The following is a 17,547-nucleotide window of genomic DNA, read 5'->3' as shown; positions in this document are numbered from 1 at the left end:
GAAAACATGATTTGACAGTTTTCTGCAAGCAATTTGGTGAATTGGGATACAGAACCCTTGTGTTCAGGACCTCTACAAGAAAGAAAATTACTGAGGTAAGAACCTAATCTTTCTTTAATAATAAGTCCTGTATTGTATTCATAGACTAAAATTGATTGCCATTAGTCACAGAAAATGTTGTGTGGTGCCAAATTTTGTATGCATTGCACTTACATACTTGGACAACTTAAAACAGCTGCATGGCTATATTTCAGATTGAGCCCCTGGATTCTTAATTTTGTGTAATTATAGATTTGTCTCCTTGGTATCCCATGCAGAAATTTCCAAAATTACACTCTTGGAACTTTTAGGACTTAAATCACTTGTTGAGGGGTTTATAAATAGGTCTAGGCCTAGACAATCTAATTGACTACTTGTATTAATACATTCATACCACGCTGTATTTGGAAGGTTTGCAATGTGTTTAAAATTTCATTAACGAACAATGGTGGTGACTAATGCCGTTTTGATTCTCTCTTCTTCCAGTGAAAGACTAGAAGATTGCTCACGGAAGTTGATAAAGGAGGATGGCTTAAATGCAGGACTTGCATTTCCCACTGGTTGTTCATTGAATAACTGTGCAGCTCATTATACACCCAATGCTGGGGACCTAACAGTATTGCAATATGACGATGTATGCAAAATAGATTTTGGAACCCATATTAATGGTTAGTGTTTACTTTTCATGTAATATGTTCTTAGGCAATTGTATAACTAGTTGATAATAGTGTTAAATGTACACAGTTGAAGGAATTCCTTCTGTTTTTCAGGTCGTATTATTGACTGTGCTTTCACAGTCACATTTAATTCAAAGTATGACAAACTGCTAGAAGCTGTCCAAGATGCTACAAACACTGGAATCAGAGTATGTATGTTATGGTAATCTGCCAACTTGGTTTGCTTTTGTTCTTAACTCTGTTAAGGCAGATCTGCTTTAAGGCAGTGCCTCTCAACTCTCTCCTGCGGACAAACCTAGCTAGTTTGTTTTCAGAATTATTACACTGAATATGTCGGAGAGAATTGCATGCAATGGATCTCCAATGTATGAAGATTTCTCATGCTTATTCATTATAGTAACCCTGAAAACCAGACTAGGATAGGTTTGCATAACACTTCCATTTGGTATCTCATTCTTATCTGGACCTATTTCTTGAGCCCTAAGCACTAATCGTGAAAAATGGACTAGCTAGGTGTACTGCCAGGATAGGTTTGCATCTGTACGGTATCTCATTCTTATCTGGACCTGTTTCTTGAGCCCTAAGCACTGCCTTGTAAGCAACACAGTGCTGGTGAATCATTTGGGCTTGTGCCAAATATTTAGAATGAATCAATAAACCAAAAAAGAGGGAGTACAAGAGATATAAATCCTTAGAAACAATAAGATGGTAAGAAAATCATAAATTGGGAACACGCTCCTGTAAGTGTTTTCAGTAGTCTTATCATTGCACCATCTTCAATCGGTGGAAAGGTTTTAACTGTGTCTAAATAAATATTGAAATGTGTTCATTTCTTTATTTAAAAAAAAAAAAAAAAATGCAAACTCCAATCAATTTAAGTGCAAGTTGTTTTGAAAAAACTTAGCTTGAAATGAAGGTAAGGTAGTTAGGACGCTGTCTCACTCCAGCGGGTCCTGACGCATTTTGCCAGTGGCTTCCTCAGAGAACCACCTCAAGTTGGCTGTAATAAGTGAGTAAAACTCCTTCCTTACTCTTCGCCCATAATTACATCACTTCCTGACCAGGTTAGTGAAGGTCTATAACTAGGAAGTTGGTCTTGAGTATCACAGGTTTGCCTTTTGATGCCACCATATGTAGGCTTCATGGGCAAGGAGAAACTGTAGCAACCTTTGAAGCTATATTCATGAGGATCATCAGAATGCTAGTGGGGTAACTTAACCCTCTTTGGCTGCAGTCGTCATCGATCCTCTTCAAACTTTTTCATAACATTTTTCACATGCAATTAATTCTTAATTTGAGTTTTGCTATTAGGGCTATTATTACTTTATCTTGGATTATAAAGAATGTATATCAAACTTATCTTTGCAGCAGCACTCCTTCAGGAATCGCATTTCAAGACTTTCATCAGGGTTGAGGTGTTTAGAAATTATAATCGCAATTGGCGCTTAGTCCATCCCACTCAGTATTGCTAGTTTGCTGTGTTACTTTAAACTGAATGAGATGGGTTAAGCGCCAATTGCGATTATAATTTCTAAGCACCTCGATCCTCATGAAAGTCTTGAAACGTGATTTGCATCAGAAGAGATGCCGCTGCAAAGATAACTTTGATATCATCTTTATAATACAAGATAAAGTAACAATAGCCCTAATAGCAAAATTCAAATTAAGAATTAAATGCATGTGAAAAATGTTGTTAAAGTTTGAAGAGGATCGATGACGACTGCAACCAAAGAGGGTTAAGTTACCCCACTGGCATTCTGATCATAATATAGCTTCAAAGGTTGCTACAATTTCTCCTTGCCCATGAAGGTTATATGATTGTATTGAATTGTCATTTCTTTAAGTAGCCAGAATACTATCAGCATAGAGTGACCATATATGTAAGAGCATAGTTGAGATTTTTATAGGAAAATGTTATCCTTGTTGCTTTACAATGAGAACTTTATGCCTTGAGTTAGGAGGAGATACTGAAAAGTTCTCAGTCTAACCAAGAAGAAAATGCCATAAGGGGGTGCCCCTAGGGTCAGCATCATGGTCTGGGAACTTTACTGCTCTGCTGGTGTCAGGCCTTCCTCTCTGCTGTGTCACTGATGATGCAGCAGAAAAAAGCCCTGGCAGAGCAGGTTGCAAAAAATCTCACAACGGGGTGGGGCTTGGTCGGCTCCGGAGGTGCTGCACAGGGGGATAGGAGGGAGGGATAAAAAGCTACTGCACATTGGGGAGAAAAAAATTGTTGGTCATGGGCTGGAGAAGATGAAGGGAGATGCAACAGAGGAAGAAATCCTGCATATAGTGGAGGGGCGAGAGACATACATGGAGAAGAGAGAAGAAATGTTGGACATAGGGTGGAGGGCAGGGAGAGATGGTGCATAGGGAGAGAGAAAGAAATATTGCACATGATAATGGAGGGGAGGAAGGGAGAGATGCTGCATGGAAGGAAATAGAGGTTTGACCCAGTGCACAAAGCAAGGAGAGAGAGAAAAAGTTGGTAGACAGTGGGAAAGAAACAAAAATGTTGGATATGACAGTGGAATGGAAGGTACAGAGTTGGAAGATGAATGGTGAGCATGGAGAAAGAAGAAAACATCAAATGAGCAGAAGACCCTAGCGAGCAAATTAACAGAAGACAAGCAGAAACCAGAGTCTGGGACCAACATGATGTGAATAATAAAATGGCCAGACAACAAAAGGTAGAAAAAATAGTTTTATTTTCTATTTTGTGATTACAATATGTTAAATGTGAAATGTGTATCCTGCCAAAGCTGGTGTTAGACAACAAGAATGAGTTAGGACCTAACAGAGAGGAAAAATATTTTTTATTTATTTTGTTTACACCACAGCGCCAGCAAGGGGTTGGAGAGATGGTAACCTTATGTAATGTTATATTTTAACACTGTGAATGTTAAATTGTAACCTGTTCTGAGATCTCTGGGAAGCATGGGATGTAAAAATAAATAAAACTATTAAATTATTTTTTATATGGGGGGGGGGGGGGTAAAAAATGATGCCACATAACCTTAGGTCTGCCACTGCACGGTTCCATATCCCTCTGTCTCCAGCAGATTATGCAGACATGTGAACTAATGCAGCAGAGAAACCAGGAGTCTGTGTGTGTCTCTCTTGTTTTTAACCTAGGTTCTTAGTTTTGACATATTGCTGCTTTCACTCTTAGCATATTTATCAACCCCACTTAATGGACATAAAGTCAGCTCTGAGTCTCCTTTTTAGTGTTGAGGGTGTATAGTTACTTATTGGGCAGGACTCAAGGAGAGGAAATTAACATAAGTTTTTACACATTCACCATTAAAATATTTAAGAATAAATGAAATCCTTGTTTTTATGGTAGTATGCAGGAATCGATGTTCGTCTCTGTGATGTTGGTGAAGCTGTTCAGGAAGTTATGGAGTCTTATGAAGTAGAGATCGATGGTAAAACATATCAAGGTAATGTGATCTTCACTTTCTAAATGGCATAAGGTTGTTCAACCCTCAGTGGTCAATGTTTAGATGATGAAAAGCAGCTGCCTAGCAAATGCTAGGAATTGGCGTTCTTTGTTTTGGAGGTTCAGTGCCCTAAAGCATACAACTGTACTACATTCTACATTTCAACTGAGAATCTTAACTTGAATTGCAGACTTTTGGCATTCTCATATAGGTCAGATTTCCCTAGCTACTGTAAACTGGTAGGTCATATCTATTTCCTTTATTGTATTCTTGCAAACGTTTCTGCTCTAGTAAGAGGAAAAGAAGGCCGCTTTGGTTCTCAAAAGTAGTAGCTGAGAAGGTAAGGAATAAGAGGTTAACTTTCATAAACTACAAAAGATTGCAGAAAGACAGGCAAAAATATCTGGAAAAGGTGAGAGGCTGCTCAAGTAGTCGGTAAAGCAAAGATACAAATGGAAGAAAAAAATAAGAGATTTTTGGGATGTATCAGTATAGGAAGAAGAGCAAAAGTGGCATTGAGACTCAAAGGGGAAAGGGAGAAATATATAGAAGCTGCTAAAAGGCTGAATTGCTTAACAAATATTTCTAGGGATGGAGGCGTGGTATACCCTGATCGATATTCAGATGGCTATGTTTATGGGGAGCTAGCTAAATTAAAGTAGACAAAGCAATGGGGCCAGATGGTGTACATCTGAGGGTGCTGAAGGAACTTAGGGAAGTTCTGGTGGCTCCTCTGACTAACTTTTTCAATGCTTCTCTAAAGTCGGGAATGGTACCGGAGGACTGGAGAAAGGTGGATGTGGTCCCTCACCATAAAAGTGAAAGTAAGGAAGAAGTAGGGAATTGTTGCCAGTAAGCAAATCAATGGAAGCACTTTTAAAACAGATTGGTGAAGTTTCTGGAATCCAGTGGATTACAGGACCTCAACATGGATTCACTAGAGGTAGGTCTTGTCAGACAAATCTTATCAATTTCTTTGATTGGGTGACCAGAGAATTGGGTAAAGGGAGTACATTAGATTTTAGCAAAGCCTTTGACAGTATTCCATACATATGTCTAATAAATAAACTGAGTGCCCTCGGGGTGGACCGCAAAGTGACAGGCTGGGTCAGGAACTGATTAAGTGGAAGATGACAAGAGGATAGTGCTCAGTGAGGATCGCTCTGAGGAAAGGGATGTTACCAGTGGTGTGCCTCAAGGTATAGTTCTTGGGCCCGTTAACATTTTTGTAAGCACTATTGCTGAAGGGCTGTCGGATAAGATTTGCCTCTTTGCAGTTGATACCAAAATCTGCAATAGCATAGACACCCTGGATGGTGTGAATAACATGAAGAAAGACCTAGCAAAGTTTTGAAGAATGGTCTGAAATTTGTCAGCTAATATTTAATGCTAAGAAATACAAGGTCATGCATTTGGGCTGCAAAAACCTGAAGGAACGGTACAGTTTAGGAGGTGAAGAATTTGTGCACAACAGAAGAGCAGGACTTGGGTGTGATAGTATGTGGTGATCTTAAGGTGGCCAAACAGGTTGAAAAGGTGATAGCGAAAGCTAGAAAGATGCTAGGTTGCATTGGGAGAGGTATGGCCAGTAGGAAAAAGGAGGTATTGATACCCCTGTATAAGATTCTGGTGAGACCTCATTTAGAATATTGTATACAATTCTGGAGATCGCATTTTCAAAAAGATATAAAAAGGATGGAGTTGGTCCAGAGGAAGGCTACTTAAATGCTGTGTAGTCTTCACCATAAGGTGTATGGGGACAAAGTTAAATATCTCAATCTGTATACTTGAGAGGGGAGATATTAGAGAGACATTGAAATACACATGAATTGAGTCTCATTTGAAAGGAAGCTCTAGAATGAGAGAGCATAGGATGAAGTTAAGAGGTGATAGGCTCAGGAGTAATCTAAGGAAATACCCTTTTTTTACAGAAAGGGTGGTAGATGTGTGGAACAGTCTCCTGGAAGAGGTAGATGCAAACTGTCTGAATTCAAGAAAGCTTGGGATAGGCACATGGGATCTCTTAGAGCAGTGGTCTCAAATTCAAACCCTTTGCAGGGCCACATTTTGAATTTGTAGGTATTTGGAGGGCCTCAGAAAAAATAGTTAATGTCTTATTAAAGAAATCTTTTATTCTATTGTCCATATATATTATTGTTTTGGAAAGTACAACAATGAGAGCAAAAAGTCAAATTTCGTCACATAATAATAAACTTTTATTCATATTAACTGGAGTAGCAATTCAACAAATAACATGTAACTGGAAAAATTATGACAGATTAAGTTATAACTTTTGGTGGAATTCGGTATGCCATATATATAAAATGGAGCGCACAATAGCAACACAGAAAGGTTACTTTGGTAAATTTCAGAAGATTTGGAGGCCACATACTGGATGGACCATTTGGCCTGTATCTGCCATCATGTTTCTATTTAGGATCCCACCTCTAACATATTAACCTAATTCATTAAGGACTTTTTTCCCTCATGTGGATGTATGGGGCGGAGGGGGGAAACTTTGTACATAAGACCTCAAGTACCAATGACCCTAGTGTCCAAGGAGGCAGACTTTTCTAGAACCCTGTATTTGCAGTAGAATCTCATCTGACAGCTCAATATTTTCAAATTTTATTTCTGAAAGCTTGTAACATTTTCCTCAACAGTGAAACCGATTCGCAATCTGAATGGGCATTCCATTGGCCCATATAGAATACATGCTGGCAAAACTGTCCCCATTGTAAAAGGAGGAGAAGCAACAAGAATGGAGGTAAAATATTGAGATCTCTTAACCAGCTTTTAAAAATGCTTTCTCTGCTGGTTTTCCAGTATAGTACTTATTCAAAAGATGCTGAGAACTTGAGCCACCTAGGACCCAAGAGCTTAGGGTGGTTGCTTAATACACCCTAGGAAATTGTGTGCATAATTGCAAAACTTGCATGCATTTGTGGTAATGTAGCAAGGCCTGACCAATGGGATCCTTGTGGAGGAAGGCGCAGGAGCAGGCAGATGTAATTAGTTAGCAAGAGTCAATCAGCATGCCTCATGCTTCTTTGGAGGTCAGCAAGTATGGAATTAGGTATTCAAAATGGTATCTGCCTGCTTGTCTGAAACACATGTGAAGAATGAGAGAAAAGGCACTATCACCTGCTGGGGATGCTTGATTTATGTATCCACTGACTCGGAAAGGGTTGCCTGCTGTGTTAACCCATAGAGTGCATTTGAGCTTTTGGACGTTGGGGAGGGGAGGGCACCTTGTAAGTGAAGAATCATGAGAAGTTTCTAGAACCCAGGTATGCTTGATGGGGTACTAGATTTGGGACAAGAAACTGAGTCCAGAGTGGAGACATTTGATTAAGAAGGGAGAGAAGGCCAGAGTCGAGGCCAAATAAGTTTCCTAATCGGATGGAGAGGTGGGGGGAAGATGAGTGGATACACTTGAATGGGAAAGGAAGGAGAGAAGATGGGATCTGATGGGGTGAATAAGGTCCCGTATATGAACATTCAGTTGAGAATGGGCTGGGAAGGGTTTCGATAGTTAAGATGGGCTGGAGTGAACTTTGAAGACTCCAGTAGATGGAACCTAAGCACACTACTGGGCAGGGCTCTGGTTTCTGGTCCAAGAAAAAAGATTATTTATTTTAAACTGAATAATAAATTTATGGAGCATGTATAGTTGGGCAGACTAGATCGACCACTTGAGTCTTTATTTGCCATCATTTACTATCTGTGTTGCTATGTTGGAAAAGAACACCTAATACTGAAAAGGAAGGCTGCCTGATGTTGGGAAGTGGGGCAAAGGGTGACGCTGATTTTTGGTTTTGGCTGAAACCAAATCTGTGGCAAAAATTGACAGTATGGTTTTGGCCTTAGCAGAAACTAAAAATAATACAAGCACCTCCCTCCCATCCCGGCTTACCAAGTTGCTCCTGCCCATTCTGGTTCTACAGTCAAAATGACTGCTGCAATTTCCTGTGACTGCCATTTTGAGATTGAAACCAGCATAGGCATAACAATAGCCTTACTGGGTCAGACCAATGGTCCATCAAGCCCAATAGCCCTTTCTCACAGTGGCCAAACCAGGTCACTAGTACCTGGCCAAAACCAGGGCAAACAGTGGCTTCCCCCATGTCTTTCTCAATAACAGAGTATGGACCTTTCCTCCAGGAATTTGCCCAAACCTTCCTTAAAACCAGCTATGCTATGCGCTCTTATCACATCCTCTGGCAATGCGCTCCAGAGCTTAACTATTCTCCTGAGTGAAAAAAAAGTCATCCTATTGGGTTTTAAAAGTATTTCCCTGTAATTTCGAGTGTCCACTAGTCTTTATAATTTTTGACGGAGTGAAAAATCGATCCACTTGTACCCGTTCTACTCCAACTCACTCCTGCACTAGTATAGAATAAAGCACAAAAATGATAAAACTTTCCTAAAGCTGGCACATTCTAATTGCTAAATTCAAAATAAAAATGATTTTTTTCTATCTTTTTTTTTTATCTGCGTGGGTTTGTCACCTAGACAGGAGATGAAGGCAGAAAACAGCTTTTGTAGCAATAAAAGCACTGTATATAAAGGGCTATGCCTCAGTATTCTCTGCTTTCTGCAGATATGGCACATGGTGGCCTGATTTAGGAGGATTGAGGCTTCTTGGACCTGGTTTTGGATCTGCAGGTTGAGTGACAGCCAGGCTGTACCCCCTAGTTGAACAGCTACTACAGCTTCTAGGATGGTGGGCTCCCTGTTCCTCCTGGTTGAGAGGAACACCAGTTGTCCTAGGTTGTAACTTCCAGTGGCAATTTATTTTGGGGGTGGGGGGTTAATGTATCTCCCAAGTGAGGCAGAGCAACCTGTTGAGCAGGGTGGGGCTGAGGTGCAGCTAGTCCAGGTTAATGGGACATATTTGGTCAGTGATGCTCTTCATTTAAAGTCCTTGGTGGGGGCAGTTCCCCTGCTCCCAATTTAGGCTATTGGCTGCTGTTTTCAACTGCTAGGGGGGTTGGTGTTCTGAAAGTTTATATAAAAAAATATATATATATTTCCTCAGCAAAAATGCTACGTGGAGCCAGAGCAGCATGGCAGCGAATGTTTGGCGGGAGGGGGGAATAAAATATTCTAAGGGATTTCCTCTTTATAGGCAAATCTGTTGTATATCAAACTTGGATTGATGGAATGTTTAAAACAGAGCACACGCTCTGAGAGGTGGTTCCAGGCACACTGCATGTATTTACTGACTCTCCCCCTTTGTAGGAAGGAGAAGTATATGCTATCGAGACCTTTGGAAGCACAGGAAAAGGAATTGTTCATGATGATATGGAATGCTCACACTACATGAAGAACTTTGATGTTGGGCATGTGCCAATAAGGTTAGAGGCTTAGCCTTTGTTCTGTTCAGGAATCATCAAAATGTTGCTACTTTCTACCTTGTTTTTGTAGATGAGTAGCAAGAAATCAGGTGAATTCTATCTCAGGTTCAAAAGTAGGTGTTTTTATCCCAGGACAAGCAGGCAGCTATTCTTGACTGATGGGTGACGGCACCGACGGAGCCCCGGTACGGACAATTTTAGAGTGATTGCACTCTAGGAACTTTTTAGAAAGTTCTAGCTCGGCCGCACCGCGCACGCGCGAGTGCCTTCCCGCCCGACAGAGGCGCGCGGTCCCTCAGTTTCTTAGTTTCCGCGGAGCTAAGAAGACGCGTTTTCAACGGCTGTTGAAATTTTTTCCTAACTTGCCTTCCCGCTCGCGTAAACGTTTGGCTTAATTTGCCTTTTTTCTTTCTTTTATTTTGTTAAAAAAAAAAAAAAAAAATCTTTCATTTTTTTCTTCAATTTTCGGTTTTCCCCGGCGGGGCCTTCTGCCACCATCGAAGCCTCGGCCTTCGATTTGGCGGAAGCCGTTTTTCCTTTCATGCCCCCTCAACCGGGTTTTAAAAAGTGCCAGCGGTGTGCTAGGCCTATATCTCTCACGGACCCACACAACTGGTGTTTACAGTGTTTGGGTCCTGAGCATCAGGCCTCTTCTTGCACCCGCTGTGCTACTTTGAAAAAACGAACATTAAAAAATCGCTTAATTCAACAGCGATTGTTGTTCGGTGCCGAGATGTCCGACCCCGTTCCTTCGACTCCGGCTTCGGCACCGATTCAGTCGGCACCCTCGTCTTCGACGCCGCGTGATTCCACACCGGCATCCCAACAGTCAGGTAAGCCGGCTAAGAAGCCTTCCCCGCTGGAACGTCTTCCGGCCTCGAGTGCAGTGAGCCCAATCCTGCCGCCGGTTCGACGCCAGCGGAAGCGCTCCGCCCCTATAGAGGTGAGTCCCTCGACATCGGGCTCCTCATCTCCGGGGCGTCGAGCGGCACCGCAGGTACCGCAGAAGAAAAAAGCGGTACCGGTGCCATCCCTCGATGACCGCATTACGGCCATCCTTCAGGTGCAGCTTAAGGAGCAATTAGAACGACTCCTTCCTGCTATCATGACACCGAACCTTCCGGTGCCAGTTCGCACCGAGCCATCGGTACCGGTTGTTGAACAACCTGTATCGGTACCGATTGTGGAACCCGTATTAACCGCTTCCACTGTTTCGGTACCGCTTCACCTAACCTCATCGGTATCGATGCCAGTCCTTGCACCGGAGCCGAGAGCTCACCATCAATCGGTGCAGACTTCGGCACCGGTGCGTCCGATAACTTCTCCGGACACGGTATCGATGAGGTCGGGTAAGTCGATGCGCAAAACCCGACACATGCAAACGTCGACACCTGAGTCTCGGGACCATTCTTCCCATGTAAGGGACCCTGATCTGTGGGGAGACTCAGAGGAACCCTTTCTTTCTGAAGGAGAATGTTCCTCAGAGGAGGAGGATTCGGCTGTCCCTGACCCATCCTCCAAACAGGCCACTTCCTCTTTCTCTAGTTTTTTGAAAGAGATGTGTGAGTCCTTGTCCATTCCTTTGGAGGCTGAATCCAAAAAGTCTAAAGCTTTTTTGGATGCCCTTGATTTTGATCAGCCTCCAAAGGAATTTTTGAAACTTCCCCTTCATGACATCTTGAGGGAAACTTTCTATAAGAATTTAGAGACTCCTTTAACTGTCCCAGGGGCCCCACGTAAACTGGATTCTCTATATAAGGTAATTCCCATTCCTGGGTTCGACAAACCTCAACTACCACATGAATCCTTATTTGTCGAATCCACCCTTAAAAAGACTTCAGGAGCCAGTGTATATGCATCTGTCCCTCCTGGCAGAGAAGGAAGGGCCATGGATAAATTTGGTAAGAGGCTCTACCAAAATGCTATGTTAGCTAATAGGGCTAGTAATTATGCTTTTCATTTTTCTTTTTATTTAAAGCATCTCCTTACCACCATGGCTTCTTTCGAGAAATATCTTCCTTCACGAAAGCATTCCGCTTTTCACACATGCTTGTCGTCTCTTCTCCAATTGCGTAAGTTTATGGTGAGATCCATATATGACACTTTTGAACTTACATCCAGAGCGACAGCAATGTCAGTAGCTATGCGTCGTTTGGCCTGGCTTCGGGTATCCGAGCTTGATGTTAACCATCAAGATCGGTTAGCCAATGCCCCATGTCTAGGGGATGAGCTCTTTGGGGATTCCATGGACTCAACCACACAAAAGCTCTCTGCTCATGAGACGCGCTGGGATACCCTGCTCAAGAATAAAAAGAAGCCTCCTCCGCCAAGACCATACAGGCAGCAATCGGCCTATCAACGCCGTTTCACAGCCCGTCCATTGCCTACCACTGCTCAACAACCTAGGCGTCAGAGGCAACAGCAACGTCAGCCTCCCAGACAACAGCAACAGCAACAAGCTGTAAAACAACCTCCTCAGCAAAAGTCACAGCCCTTTTGACTTCATTCTCCGCAGTATAGCCAGTATCCCTATTCCTGCTCTCCTGCCTCAACCAATAGGAGGTCGACTTTCTCTGTTCCTCAGCCGGTGGGAAGTAATCACTTCGGACCAATGGGTCCTCAACATCATCCGCCACGGCTACTCTCTCAACTTTCAGACTCTCCCACCTCAAAGCCTGCCAAAAGAGTCTGCTTTGAACAGTCCTCAATCAGCCCTCCTTATTCAGGAGGTCCAATCCCTCCTCCTTCTGAACGCTATAGAGGAAGTTCCTCTAGATCAAAAGGGGCAGGGATTCTACTCCCGTTACTTTCTAGTTCCCAAAAAGACAGGAGATCTCAGACCCATCCTGGATCTTCGCGATCTCAACATTCATCTAGTAAAAGAAAAATTCAAGATGCTTTCTTTAGCCATCCTTTATCCCCTTCTAAATCAAAACGACTGGCTATGCTCCCTCGATCTCAAAGAGGCTTACACTCACATACCGATCAATGTAACCTCAAGACCATATCTCCGATTCATGATCAATCATTGTCATTACCAGTACAAGGTGCTGCCCTTCGGTCTTGCCTCATCTCCAAGGGTATTCACCAAATGTCTCATTGTGGTGGCGGCTTTTCTACGCTCTCACCACCTGCATGTATTTCCTTACCTGGACGATTGGTTGATCAAAGACACTTCTGCCCAATCGGTCCTTCTGGCCACCAACCAAACCATCCAGTTTCTACAACTTCTGGGATTCGAGATCAATCTACCCAAATCCCATATCATTCCCACTCAGAGACTTCAATTCATTGGAGCGATCCTAGATACACTCCTCATGAGAGCTTTCCTGCCATCCAATCGTCTTCAGACCCTTCAGTCTCTATGTCACCAGGTACTTCCTCTGCCGTCCATCTCAGCAAGGCAAATGATGGTGCTCTTGGGACACATGGCATCCACAGTTCATGTCACACCTCATGCCCGTCTTCACCTGCGCACTCCTCAATGGACCCTTGCGACCCAGTGGTCCCAAGCGTCGGACCCTTGCTCACGACACATATCTGTGACATCATCTCTTCGTCAGTCTCTGCAATGGTGGTTGGTATCCTCAAATCTATCCAGAGGTCTTCTGTTCCATCAGCCTCCTCATCAACTAGTCATCACCACCGACGCCTCTCTGTATGCATGGGGAGCTCACTTGAACGAGTTCCAGACTCAAGGTCTTTGGTCAGCCCAGGAGAGGAAACATCAAATCAATTTCCTGGAACTCAGAGCGATGTTTTACGCCCTCAAGGCCTTCCAACACCTTCTCTTTCCTCAGGTCCTTCTGTTGTGCACAGACAATCAGGTTGCGATGTACTACATCAACAAACAGGGTGGGACAGGCTCTCGCCTTTTATGCCAGGAAGCTCAGAAGATCTGGACTTGGGCCATAGATCATCATCTCTTCCTGAAAGCTATATACATTCAAGGGAAACAGAATTCCTTAGCGGACAAACTCAGCAGAATTCTCCAACCTCACGAGTGGACACTCGATCCCGTAACTCTGCACTCTATCTTCAATCAATGGGGCACTCCTCAGATAGACCTCTTTGCAGCTCCTCACAATCATCAGCTGCCCCTATTCTGCTCCAGACTTTACTCTCCACACCGTCTAACAGCAGATGCTTTTCTCCTCGACTGGTCGAATCTGTTCCTGTACGCCTTCCCTCCTCTGCCTCTCATGTTGAGAACCTTGTTCAAGCTCAAGAGGGAACGAGCCACCATGATTCTGATTGCTCCGAGGTGGCCCAGGCAACATTGGTTCTCCCTTCTACTTCAACTCAGTTCCAGGGAACCTTTTCTTCTTCCTCTGTTTCCTTCTCTGCTTACGCAACAGCAGGGAACCCTTCTGCATCCCAACCTCCAGTCTCTACACCTGATGGCTTGGTATCTCTCGGGCTGAACTCGACTGATACTCTTTTGTCTCAGCCCGTTCGTTCCATTCTTGATGCCTCCAGGAAACCAGCCACTCTACAATGTTACCATCAAAAGTGGACAAGATTTTCTTCCTGGTGTCTTCTTCATCATCTTGATCCCACTTCCCTAGCAGTGGAGACGTTGTTGGATTATCTTCTTTCTTTGTCTGACTCTGGCCTGAAGTCCTCTTCCATCAGGGTCCACCTCAGTGCCATTGCAGCTTTTCATGAGCCAGTCCATGGAAAACTTCTTTCAGCTCATCCCCTGGTATCCAGGTTCATGCGTGGGCTTTTCAATGTGAAACCACCTCTTAAAGCCCCTCCGGTTATCTGGGATCTCAATGTGGTTCTTTCAGCTTTAATGAAGCCTCCATTTGAACCTTTAGCTACTTCTCCTTTCAAATTTCTCACTTGGAAGGTACTTTTCCTTATTGCTCTTACCTCTGCCAGGAGAGTCAGTGAGCTTCATGCACTGGTTGCAGATCCACCTTTTACGGTCTTTCATCATGACAAGGTGGTTTTACGTACACATCCAAAGTTTCTCCCCAAGGTTGTCTCGGAATTTCATCTCAACCAATCTATTGTTCTACCGGTTTTCTTTCCCAAACCTCATTCCCATTCTGGGGAACAAGCTCTGCATACTTTGGATTGTAAAAGGGCTCTTGCTTACTATCTGGAGCGTACGAAACCCCACAGATCAGTTCCCCAACTTTTTCTGTCCTTTGATCCGAACAAATTGGGACGTCCTGTTTCTAAACGCACGTTGTCTAATTGGCTAGCAGCGTGCATTTCTTTCTGTTATGCTCAGACCGGACTGACACTGGAAGGTTCTGTCACGGCCCATCGAGTCAGAGCAATGGCAGCATCTGTAGCTTTCCTCCGTTCCACTCCTATTGAGGAAATCTGCAAAGCTGCTACTTGGTCCTCAGTTCACACTTTTACATCTCATTATTGTCTGGATGCATTCTCCAGAAGGGATGGTCACTTCGGCCAATCTGTATTACAAAATTTGTTTTCTTAATGGCCAACCTTCCCTCCATCCCTCTTTTTGTTAGCTTAGAGGTCACCCATCAGTCAAGAATAGCTGCCTGCTTGTCCTGGGATAAAGCACAGTTACTTACCGTAACAGGTGTTATCCAGGGACAGCAGGCAGATATTCTTGCGTCCCACCCACCTCCCCGGGTTGGCTTCTTAGCTGGCTTATACTAACTGAGGGACCGCGCGCCTCTGTCGGGCGGGAAGGCACTCGCGCGTGCGCGGTGCGGCCGAGCTAGAACTTTCTAAAAAGTTCCTAGAGTGCAATCACTCTAAAATTGTCCGTACCGGGGCTCCGTCGGTGCCGTCACCCATCAGTCAAGAATATCTGCCTGCTGTCCCTGGATAACACCTGTTACGGTAAGTAACTGTGCTATATGAGCAAGATGGGCAATACTTCTAGTGAAAATTAAATATTACTGAATCCCTTGACCTCTAATTTTCTTCTGGATCGAGAAGCTAGTAATAAAATAAGATCCAGCACGACTGTACACATGCAGATTTAATGTACAGCTTTTTGGCAACTCAAATTGTCGTCCTTATAAATGCACACTCCTGAAGTCCCCCCTTTATGAAATGGCCCAAAATGGGATTAAATTTGCTCCTTTTTTAAACATTCCTCATCAATGCTTTTGCGTTTAAAAGAAATGGTGAGAAACCTTACAGTGGCCAGAAATAGGCAGAGCTTGGTTGTGCTTGTTAAAATTTTCTTAAACCCCACATAGCTCTGCTGCTTGATGGAAGGAATCACAGCTGGTATGAATCTTTAGTCCCACCCCTGAGTCGGCATGTGGTTTGTAAGCAGACTATAGGCAGGGAGATTGAAAGTATTGCCTTTACCTGGTTTATTTTCTCTTTTTTAAAATTAAGATAACTGGAAAGAAATGCTCTAACCTGGATTTTTGCATTTTAATGTAACAAGTGTGAAATAGTTTTCTAGGCTCTTAACCACAGGAGTACATTTTGGCATTTCTAAATGACATTAGGAATGTGCAAAGGGCAAAACACTTTGGTTGGTTTTTGGCTTTTGTACCTCATTTTTGCTCTTTTTTGGTTCATTCCATACTAAAATGAAACCTTTTTAATATGCATAAATTTATTCAATGTGCATTTTATTTTTTGTATGTGCAAAATGTAACGAATCGAATGCATATCCTAGTGAGTATTTTTGGGTAAATGAATAAACTACTTATGTTTTTATAAGCTACTTTTTGATAGCTATGCTATATAGTTCAGCTTTTCAAATGAAGTTTCATTCACATGAATGAGAGAAAATACTGAATTCTTCTGTTACAGGCTTCCAAGAGCAAAACACTTGCTGAATGTCATCAATGAAAACTTTGGCACTCTTGCCTTTTGTCGCAGGTGGCTAGATCGCCTAGGAGAGAGTAAATACCTAATGGCTTTGAAAAATCTGTGTGACTTGGGAATAGTGGATCCCTACCCTCCACTGTGCGACATTAAAGGTTCCTATACAGCCCAGTTTGAGCATACTATACTGCTACGCCCTACTTGCAAAGAAGTTGTCAGTCGAGGAGAAGATTATTAAACTGAATGTTGACATTGTCACCATCTTGTTCTTTGCTTTGTTGGAATGCAGTATACCAGATTTAATTTGCAACACATCTCACTAACAGTGAACCTATGTAATATTTTCCTTCCTTTTCGGAATAGGAGGCATTCAGGGAAAGTCAAGACTTTTAATATAATGTTGGAAAGCTTTTGAGCCTGTAGAGAGATTTCATGTGTTCAACTGTTACCTTTTTCTCCCCTGTTCAGGGGAATGTGTAATTAAAACAAAAAAAACCAAATTCTTAGTTTGGATTCAGCATTTTTACATTTTAATTTTTAGAACACTTTATTATAAAATTTATGTTTTTTCAAATATTTATATTCCAACCTCAGTGCTTTCATAAACTTGACTCTCTCTGATTTCTGCATATAAGCAATGTTGCCTTTTAAAATTCCCTGGAACCCATTTTGTAAAAAATAAAATAAAATTAAAAGTTGAAATTTTCAGATCTATAAATATAGTATTCAACGCCTTGTGTAGTGATTTCTGAGTGGCCTTAACACTCTACCATTTAGAGAAAGATGAGAAGCAGTAGTTCTCTAGTGTAAATACTGTGATTTCAGTGATTGATCACTTTACAGTCCCACCATGCCTCTGGAAGTGTTTGCCCTATAAACAGAAGCTGTATGAGATGTACAGTATTTGTTTGAAGTAAGGGGCTGAGTAATACTGATGAGCAAAATGTAAGTCACTGTGTTGAGGATGCAGGTAACGCATTCCCGCCTCTATGGAGCATGGCAGAAGAGGTCCTCAAAATAAGTAATTTTGATCTGGCAGCTGCTTCAGCTCAGTTGGGAGCAGGGCTGGAATCTGGCACCATGAGCCTTTATTTGTAGTTATCTAGTCTGGTATGTTGCTGCGACAGCACTACACCAGAGTTCCTTCTGAAATCCTGTAATCGTAACCCAGCTTTTGGATACCAGGTACTATTCTTAAACAATTACAATGACTCTCTGCTTGTGGCCTGTATAGTAGCCTCAGAA

The 17,547-nt window shown here is 42.7% G+C and overlaps 1 protein-coding gene across 1 annotated transcript in view; it reads left to right on the top strand.

The window, feature by feature from the left end:
* The window catches only part of METAP2 (methionyl aminopeptidase 2), a 69,223-nt gene extending 52,196 nt beyond the window's left edge, over nt 1-17,027 (top strand). The window contains exons 6-11 of the mRNA XM_033951690.1: nt 526-707; nt 810-904; nt 4,063-4,159; nt 6,823-6,926; nt 9,404-9,519; nt 16,288-17,027. Of these exons, the coding sequence (XP_033807581.1) occupies nt 526-707; nt 810-904; nt 4,063-4,159; nt 6,823-6,926; nt 9,404-9,519; nt 16,288-16,540 (847 nt within the window). The 3' untranslated portion in view covers nt 16,541-17,027. The remainder of the gene's footprint in view (nt 1-525; nt 708-809; nt 905-4,062; nt 4,160-6,822; nt 6,927-9,403; nt 9,520-16,287) is intronic.
* The last annotated feature ends 520 nt before the right edge of the window (nt 17,028-17,547 follow it).

Source organism: Geotrypetes seraphini, chromosome 7 (genome assembly GCF_902459505.1).
Source record: "Geotrypetes seraphini chromosome 7, aGeoSer1.1, whole genome shotgun sequence".
In the NCBI taxonomy this organism is placed as follows: Eukaryota; Metazoa; Chordata; class Amphibia; order Gymnophiona; family Dermophiidae; genus Geotrypetes; species Geotrypetes seraphini.
This window is presented reverse-complemented; position numbering and strand designations above follow the sequence as displayed.